The following is a 9,361-nucleotide window of genomic DNA, read 5'->3' as shown; positions in this document are numbered from 1 at the left end:
AGTCTTGACCAGTTTCCTCTCGCTGGTCTGAAAAGATAAATTGCTGGATTCCAGAGGTCACCAAGCTCAGTACTGGCCATGATTGGGGATTCGTCCTCTGTCACGTTACACTGCACAGTATTAGGGAGTAACGGTTGCTACACAGACTCACCGCTTTAACATCAATAACAAAAGAAGAAAAACCAGAAAAGGATCTGGTAAATCATTTATGAACTTTATTTTGAATGTGGAGGTCACAAAAGCAGATGAGGAACGGAACTCTCTCTTTTCTACTTGTTCCCAAACAGTGAAAAGAGACAATCTCAGTTCCTCTGAAAGTACATTAAACAAAAAGTTTTTTAAAAAAAAGGATTTTGGTGCATAAATGAGTAAAGATTACTGACTGCGTGCACAAGGACACGGGTACCTTTGTCCAGAATACTAAATGAGCTTAACCCTCTGAGGGCAGGCCATGAACACGGTAACTGGAATGTAAACTGAAGATTCTTGTTGCTTCTAGTTAGCTTTGGCCGTCAACCAGGAAAGCAGACAGTTACTCGGCCTCATTTAGTCACAGTTTCAGCAGTCAGACACACGCACGCACATTACCAGGGGGTTATTACAGGGGCTCAATGATAATGGAGGGGGAAGGTAGGTAGTGGTGGGAGGGGGGAGTGGGGGGGATAGAGTGGCAGGAGTTTTGCTGCATCATGATGGGTGGAATTGGAGTGGAACACAGTAGTGTTTATAATATTGCTCCATGCCACTAATATATCAATTCCATTGGCAAAAAAAGAGAAGCAAAATGCAAGTCCCAGCTCAAGCCGCTGTTTCCCACCCGCCAAACCCCCACGATTGGTTCATGAAAGAACAGCACTGAGCTACCGCCACTCCTTTATACATGGATCCAGAGTTAGTGTTAGTTCGGTCACAATAGATGAAAGGTTACGGTTGGATTAACCTACCCATTGCAGTTTTGGCATTTATTGTCTGGTCTCAGAAGCCAATGCAAGGAGGAAAATTTCAAATGGAACACAGGGCTGGAAAGTCGACCTGGGAAGTCATCTCAGCCAGAGAAATCCACATCGCCAGGTTCTCGTAAGCAAGCAGAGCAACTTACGCTCATGGAGGGCGTCATGAAGTGGTAGAGATTCTTTCTCCAACCACTTCACACGCCATCTTCACAATACTCCTATATTCACATGTACTCAATGAGAACTTGTTGCTGGAGACCTTCACCTTCTCTCCTACTTCCCAGTGGAGCAGCTCAAACTACAATGCTAATCACATTTTTAAAAAAAACTAGCAGAGAAAGAAATGCAAACAGCTTGGACATAGATTCAGAAAAGAGGCCGTGCGTGTTAAACATTAAACACTATTCATGAATTGGCAATTTATCACGGTTTGGCCACTAGTATTGGCAGCTTAGAATTCCCAGGCTAACAATTATTTCTGTTTTGAAAGCTTGATTCGCGTTTGGAAAGGTTCCGGTGTGACATTCACAGCTGGGAGCAGCGGCAGGTCCTGACTATGGCACGCTCATCACTCAGATCCCCAAAAATCTCTCTTTGGTCCTTGCGTAGGCCTGTAGAAATCAGGCCATCGAAGGAAAGACAGGTGGTTTTTCTTCTTAAAAAAAAGAGTAACATGTCAAAATAGCAGTCTGTCAGAGGAGGGCAGGAGCTTGTCATCAGGAGAGAGGGGAGGATGCAGTGATAACCAAATTCAGATAATCCTCCCACTCACCCCCTCCCAAACCCACATATACAAACGGGCAAAAGAAATCTCAAATCCATCGCTAAACGTGGTTTCCCCACTGATCAATTCATAAGAAAATATATGGAAACTAAAGATTATACTTCAAGATTCATCATAGGAAGAGCAAGAGAAAAACTGCAACCACTGAAGAGTGTCCCCTTTTGTGGGCGATACTGCAGATTCATTTATAGGCTGGAGGTACGATATAAAAGGCAGCGAGTGTCCACAAACTCTCAATCCCACTACGCAATGGCTTTTGCTTCTGGCAGGAAGGTTTCCCAGTATTTGATGAGCTGTCAAAAGAAAAATGTTGGTTATAGGTTTGGCATTTCAAAAATAAAATCCCACGTGCAAAAAACTGGAAGTGTCAAGGCAGTGAACGGCTGCAATAAAATACACAGCTGGTGTTTCCCAATCTACAGTTTTCAGTTCTCCAAGCTGCTCAGCAACTCAAGAAACTCTGTACAGACCGTGCACTCTTTGGTCCCGTTAACTGACAATGGATGTGCAGCATGTCCAAAATAAAAGCTAAATCACCTAGGCAGGCCAAAACAAAAAAGGGATTTGGTTCTCAGTCCCGCCTTCAGAATCCCCCTACTCTGCTCACAATCTGCTGGGACTCAGTTTCTGCTATTTAACTTGCAACAGATAAACATGCCAAATCAAATACTTCAGCCTGCTTCTGCCAGTCACAAAGGGATGGTTGCAACCCATAGCAAAATTAATTCACGAGGAAACAGGAGCAGCAATAGCCCAGAGGAGCCACTCCGCCATTCATTACAATCACGGCTCATCTCCTGCTCCACTCTGCTGCCCAATAAGCAAATCCAGAGATATGGATAGAGTCCAAAAAACTCTCCTTTCTGAACATTCTTAAATGATTCAGCACACACAGTCCTGAGGACCAGAATTCCAAAGATTCACAACCAGAACACACCTCATCGCAGTACTAAATGGCTGAGCCCTTACCCTGGGATTGTGACCAGAGCTCTAGACGCTGCAATGCCAGGCTCAGTAATGGTGAACCAGTACTTTCCTGGGCAGTGATTGTTTGAACCAACATGCCAGAAAGTTACTGAAATGGACCAGGAGTGGAGGGGAGCGGGGCAGGTATCACAGAAGCTCTACAGTACCATTCAGCCCATCAAGTCTGTGCCAACCACAATCTCCCATAACCTTCATTTTTAACCTGCTAATTCCCCTGCCACTACAGGGCAATTTAGCACAGCAAAACGTAACCAGCACATCTTTGGAATGTGGGAGGAAACCAGAGCACCCAGAGGAAACCCATGCAGATATGGGGAGAACGTGCAAACTCCACAGACCCAAGCTGGGAATCGAACCTGGGTCCCTGGCGCTGTGAGGCAGCAGCACTAACGACTGCGCCACCCATAACAGGCACAGATTGTCACATAACTAGCACCCAGAACAGGATACAAGCAGCAAACTGGTTTTAAGGAGTGATATATAATTCAATCCTGGATCGAGATAGCTCACCTGTTGTTGAGAATTTTGAAGCGTTTCCAAATACACAATAATCCTACTTTTGAAGTCTTTGATTTGCTCTTTCTGAAAGTGTAAAAAAGACAGGAATATTAAAATATGTAGAGAGGAGAGCAGGCAAGGTAAAAGCCCCAGTGCCTCTAGCTGACATGGGCCATGTATAAAAACTCCACTCAAATACTGCTTACCTCAAACCGACCAACTTCCTTCCGAATGGTTACCGAGATCCGCTCAAAATCTCTCTCATACTGGAGAACTTTGGGCTCCCACTAAAAACAGACAGCACCTCATTAGCATCACTACAATCATTCACTGGCTCTCCCCAAAGCCAGTGTTCTCAGGTAGGAGACAGACTGAGGATAAACATTCATCTAGAGCCAACAGGCAAAAAGCTTCTCCTGTACTCATTAAAGCCAGAGCAACTCAGTCCTGTCCAAATGGCAGAGTCTATTCAGTACCAGAGCTACGCAGATGGTGTGATCTTTGCAAGGATCTAGCTGTGGTGGGCCTTAGCACCCTGACTGGGACTCTTTTCCCTGGAGCATAGGAGGCTTAGGGGTGACCTTATAGAGGTCTACAAAATAATGAGGGGCACAGATCAGCAAGATAGTCAACATCTTTTCCCAAAGGTAGGGGAGTCTAAAACTAGAGGGCATAGGTTTAAGGTGAGAGGGGAGAAATACAAAAAAGGGTACAGAGGGGCAATTTTTTCACACAGAGGGTGGTGAGTGTCTGGAACAAGCTGCCAGAGGCAGTAGTAGAGGCGGGTACAATTTTGTCTTTTAAAAAGCATTTAGATAGTTACATGGGTACGATGGGTACGGAGGGATATGGGCCAAATGCGGGCAATTGGGACTAGCTTAGGGGTTTTAAAAAAAAAGGGCGGCATGGACAAGTTGGGCCGAAGGACCTGCTTCCATGCTGTAAACCTCTATGACTATGACCATCATCCCAGCTGGTGAAGAAGAGTCAGATTTCTGCCCAGAGATAAACTATCCTGCATTTTCCTGAGAAGATGCTGTTGGCAAGGGCAGGATTGGTTCCAGACTCAGTGCTTGAATAGCCTGACTTCATCTGTCTGAGATGAGAATGTGCATTTACACAGCACCATTTACCAGAGGAAATGCTCAGAGGCATCTCACAGGAGCAAACAAACTCTGATACTGAGCAACCCCGGGAGATATTAGATTAGATGACCAAAAACTTAGTGAGAGGGAGGTATTAAGGAGCACTTTAAAAAGGAGGAAAGCAAGGTAGAGGTTTAAAGGAGGGAATTCCAAAACCTAGGATCCAGGCAGCTGCAGACACGACTGCCGGTGGTGAAAATCAGGGATTCTCACAAGGCTAGGATTGGGGGAAGCGCAGAGTTCCGAGGGAGCTAACAGAGACAGAGGGGCAAAGGGTCTGAAACAAGACCAAGAATCTTAAAAACAGAGGCACTGCTCCATTCTCAACTGACTGCCAATGTAAACTGATAAACAGAGGGACGACGGTAGGGTATGGGGAAAAGCTGAGCTTTGGATGAGCTGAATGAAGGGGAGGCCGTCACTCCCTCTTTCACAATGGTATGGTTCTGCTGCAACCAACCAGTCTTCTACACTTGGTCATTCTTTAAAATTCATTTGTGGGACACGGGCCTCGCTGCCTAGGCCAGCATTTATTGCCCATCCCTAGTTGCCCTGGAGAAGGTGGTGGTGAGCTGCCTTCTTGAATCGCTGCAGCCCACGTGCTGGGGTTGACACACAACGCGTTAGGGAGGGAATTCCAGGAGTTGGACCTAGTGACTGCGAAGGAACGGCGATATATTTCCAAAATCGGGATGGTGAGCGGCTGCCTTGAAAACAAACTCCTGCTGCTCTACAACCCCAAAGATGCAGCTTGCCCGCTGCCATCACGCCCAATCACTCACCACTCGAGGGAAACTGGACAGCAGGCACCAGCAGGCTATTGAACTGTGGGAGCTGTCACAAGCCAAACTGATCTCTCACTCGGGACACTGAACCCGTCACATTCCAGCAGGCTGACTGGGTGGCTGCCAGAGAGGGTGAGGTTTCACTTCAATCTACGGGCACCAATTTTAACAGCACGCCAGCTGTGATCAGCGCAGGTCAATGATGAATCATGGAATCTTTCTGCTCTCTGTAGCTCAGTGGCATGCTGCCACAGCGGAAGCTAAACATTGGACTCAAACAATTCAAAATCCATCTTTTTGCGAGAAGTGACTTATGGACATTTACAGATTGGAAATAATCCATTATATACTGACCAAGTATTACTGAGGCCAATGGTGCTCTCAGGACTCTGTTCCTGTCCTCAGTCGGTAACTAATGCAAGCTTTATTGACAGATACCCGAGGGTTGTAGTAACATTACACACGCATTGACATGTTATACAGTAACTAGTGACAGGCAGATGGCTAACCAGGAAAATGAAGCTTGCATATGGGTCAGTAAGAATACAGAACAACCAGGCAGATGCCTGCTCCCACCCCGTACATCCCATACCTCTGTTATCTCATCTTTGGCTTGTTGTAGTTTGTCGGGTTTATTGGCCCAAATGAGTCGAGCTTCGTTCTCTCGCTTTTTCTGTAGTGTGGTCTGAGCATCTTGCCATCGCTGCCACGCTTTCATCCGCTGGTCAAACACTCCCTGCACCAGGACAGCCACACCACAGCACTCAGCATCCACATTGAAAACACACACTAAATTACTCAAATGCTTCAATTAGCAAAGCAAGTGCAAAGCGGGACTGAGCAAAGCAGGAGGTTCCAGCATCACTTACTGGACCGTAACAAGTTTATTTCATTGGACAGGTCCCGGGCTCCTTATTCTCATCACTCAACAGTGACGCTGAATAGAGAAAGGTTCAGGGGCCTTATTACCGCTTATTCATCAATGTCCCCCATGCAGGCAGCCCCCCACCCCCTCCCCGCGCAGGCAGGCTCCGGATAGACCTTTGAGCAAACTACCAAAGGACAGCATCCCCAATTGTGGAGTCATTTTTTTTCCAGAGGATATAACGGGACGAGGGAGAGAGAAAAAAGGAGACATGTACTTTAACTGCTGTGTTTCCCCATCCCCCAAAGATAAGGAGACCCCACATTATTCATGCAACAGATAATCTCCCCTACCAGCAAAGGATCTTTCATCGCCCAAAATGGCCGGGGGGGGGGGGGAGAGGAGAACTAATGAAGCAGCTTGTGCCAGCAAAATATCCCAACATGAAAAACCACCGAGTAATAAGCCGGCTAGCAGAGGTCTGGCTTGCCGAATATTAAAATGGCACAATTAGCACCTCCTGATACCCTCACTGCAGAGACCAGGCGGATATAGTCACTCAGCAACTCGGCAAACAGGAAGAAGTCGTTGTTGGCTTGATCGTGGTAAAGCTGCTCAATCTTCTCCTCGACCTCTGCGAGCTGTGACAGTGCTCGGGATAAAGCCGTGTGGTCCTCCGAACTCCCCAGCATGGCAGCACTCTTCGCAAAGATAGCAGTGTTCATCGCTAGCTCTGACAAGCAAAACAGAACACAGGCTAAGCACAGGCCAGTTTACAACCCTTAAATCTTCATCCAATAGGGACTTAATATCTGCCCCCCCCATCTCTCAATTGCAGTATTAAGGTTCACGGTAGCACAGTGGTTAGCACTGCTGCTTCACAGCTCCAGGGACCTGGGTTCGATGCCCGGCTCGGGTCACTGTCTGTGTGGAGTTTGCACATTCTCCTCGTGTCTGCGTGGGTTTCCTCCGGGTGCTCCGGTTTCCTCCCACAGTCCAAAGATGTGCGGGTTAGGTTGATTGGCCATGCTAAAATTGCCCTTGGTGTCCTGGGATGCTGTAGGTTAGAGGGATTAGTGGGTAAATATGTAGAGATATGGGGGTAGGGCCTGGGTGGGATTGTGGTCGGTGCAGACTCGATGGGCCGAATGGCCTCTTTCTGTGCTGTAGGGTTTCTAAGATTTCTAAGGAACAAACAAAAAAGAACATTACAGCACAGGAACAGGCCCTTGGGGCCCTCCAAGCCTGCACCGACCATGCTGCCCAACTGAACTAAAACCCCCTAGCCTTCCGGGGACCGTATCCATCTATTCCCATCCACTTGTCAAGATGCCCCTTAAAAGTCACTACCGCATCCGCTTCCACCACCTCCCCCGGCAACGAATTCCAGGCACCCACTACTGTGTAAAAAATCTGCCTCGTACATCTCCTTTAAACCTTGCCCCTCGCACCTTAAACCTATGCCCCTAGTAATTCACTCTTCCACCCTGGGAAAAAGCTTCTGATTATCTACTCTGTCCATGCCTCTCAATCTTGTAGACTTCTATCCGGTCTCCCCTCAACCTCCATCGCTCCAGTGAGAACAAACCAAGTTTCTCCAACCTCTCCTCATAGCTAATGCCCTCCATACCAGGCAACATCCTGGTAAATCTTTTCTGTACCCTCTCCAAAGCCTCCACATCCTTCTGGTAGTGCAGCAACCAGAATTGAACACTATATTCCAAGTGCGGCCTAACTAAGGTTCTATAAAACTGCAACATGACTTGCCAATTTTTAAACTCAATACCCCGGCCAATGAAGGCAAGCGTGCCGTATGCCTTCTTGACTACCTTCTCCACCTGCATTGCCACTTTTAGTGACCTGTGTACCTGTACACCCAGATCCCTTTGCCTATCAATACTCCTAAGGGTTCTGCCATTTACTGTATATTTCCTATCTGTATTAGACCTTCCAAAATGCATTACCTCACATTTGTCCGGATTAAACTCCATCTGCCATCTTTCCACCCAAGTCTCCAACTGATCTATATCCTGCTGTATCCTCTGATGGTCCTCATCGCTATCCGCAAATCCACCAACCTTTGTGTCGTCCACAAACTTACTAATCAATCCAGTTACATTTTCCTCCAAATCATTTATATATATTACAAACAGCAAAGGTTCCAGCACTGATCACTGAGGAACACCACTTATCACAGCCCTCCATTCAGAAACACACCCTTCCACTGCTACCCTCTGTCTTCTTTGACCGAGCCAGTTTTGTATCCACTTTGCCAGCTCACCTCTGATCCCATGTGACTTCACCTTCTGCACCAGTCTGCCATGAGGGACCTTGTCAAAGGCCTTACTGAAGTCCATGTAGACAACATCCACTGCCCTACCCTCATCAATCACCTTCGTCACTTCCTCGAAAAACTCTATCACAGTCCGAAAGATGTGCGGGTTAGGGTGCATTGGCCATGCTAAATTCTCCCTCAGTGTACCCAAACAGGCACCAGTGTGGCGACTAGGGGATTTTCACAGTAACTTCATTGCAGTGTTAATGTGAGTCTACGTGTGACACTAATATATAAACTTTTTAAAACTTTAACTCACTTTCATTTACAAAGTGATATGTGGAACAATCCAAAAAATTCCAAGTTCCTTATTCACTCTCACGTTTCCTTCCCCCAGCAACAAGGCAATTTCCTTTAGTCTCATGTGGAAGAATCGGTGTGCTGGGGGATAGGGAACTTTCCATTTTACATAGCTCACATCCAGCATTTCTTTTAAAATCTAGAGTTTCTTTTTGCATGGCCTGGCACCAACAGCAAGAGAAGCAGAGCAGAAAGCAAACTACAAGAAAGGTCAGACATGAGATTACTACCAGTCACTGGATTGCTGCGGTTTGAGATTGTACAATAACATCTCGACTCATTCTGTCTATACACAGGTCAGAATTCATTCCCCCACGATTGACTGAGTGATGGAGCTGCAACATAGTGTATGGTATTGACACCGTCTACTGGACACCGATCGGTGTTATACCCTGGGGTAACTGAGCAGGATACCACCTGTGGTTTCACGGATGGACAGGTGGGGGCGGAGGGAATAAAGTCTACACTGTCTCAAACAGTCCCAGGGCAAGCAATAAAAGCAAAATACTGCAGATGCTTCGGAAATAAAAACAAAAAACGCTGGAAAGACTCAGCAAGTATGACAGCATTGGTGGAGAGAGAAAGAGAGTTAGCATCGAGTCTGTATGACTCCTTCAGTTGGAAAGTCAAACTGCCAAAACCACAGTCATCTACTGCACTAGAGCATTTATTCCACTCTGCAATCAGTTGTGTGCCAACATGAGTAGGT

General features: G+C 46.6%; 1 protein-coding gene across 5 annotated transcripts in view; it reads right to left on the bottom strand.

Moving 5' to 3' along the window:
• Nucleotides 1-200: 200 nt before the first annotated feature.
• The window catches only part of LOC144480461 (sorting nexin-1-like), a 61,984-nt gene continuing 52,823 nt past the window's right edge, over nucleotides 201-9,361 (bottom strand). For all 5 annotated transcript variants that reach the window (XM_078199909.1, XM_078199908.1, XM_078199910.1 and 2 more), the window contains exons 11-15: nucleotides 6,545-6,750; nucleotides 5,745-5,888; nucleotides 3,429-3,509; nucleotides 3,235-3,306; nucleotides 201-2,030 (exon numbers count right to left, since the gene is read on the bottom strand). In XM_078199909.1, the coding sequence (XP_078056035.1) occupies nucleotides 1,980-2,030; nucleotides 3,235-3,306; nucleotides 3,429-3,509; nucleotides 5,745-5,888; nucleotides 6,545-6,750 (554 nt within the window). In that variant the 3' untranslated portion in view covers nucleotides 201-1,979. The remainder of the gene's footprint in view (nucleotides 2,031-3,234; nucleotides 3,307-3,428; nucleotides 3,510-5,744; nucleotides 5,889-6,544; nucleotides 6,751-9,361) is intronic.

Source organism: Mustelus asterias, chromosome 29 (assembly GCF_964213995.1).
Source record: "Mustelus asterias chromosome 29, sMusAst1.hap1.1, whole genome shotgun sequence".
Classification (NCBI taxonomy): domain Eukaryota; kingdom Metazoa; phylum Chordata; class Chondrichthyes; order Carcharhiniformes; family Triakidae; genus Mustelus; species Mustelus asterias.
The sequence above is the reverse complement of the archived record's forward strand: the minus strand, read 5'-3'. Positions and strand labels throughout refer to the sequence as shown.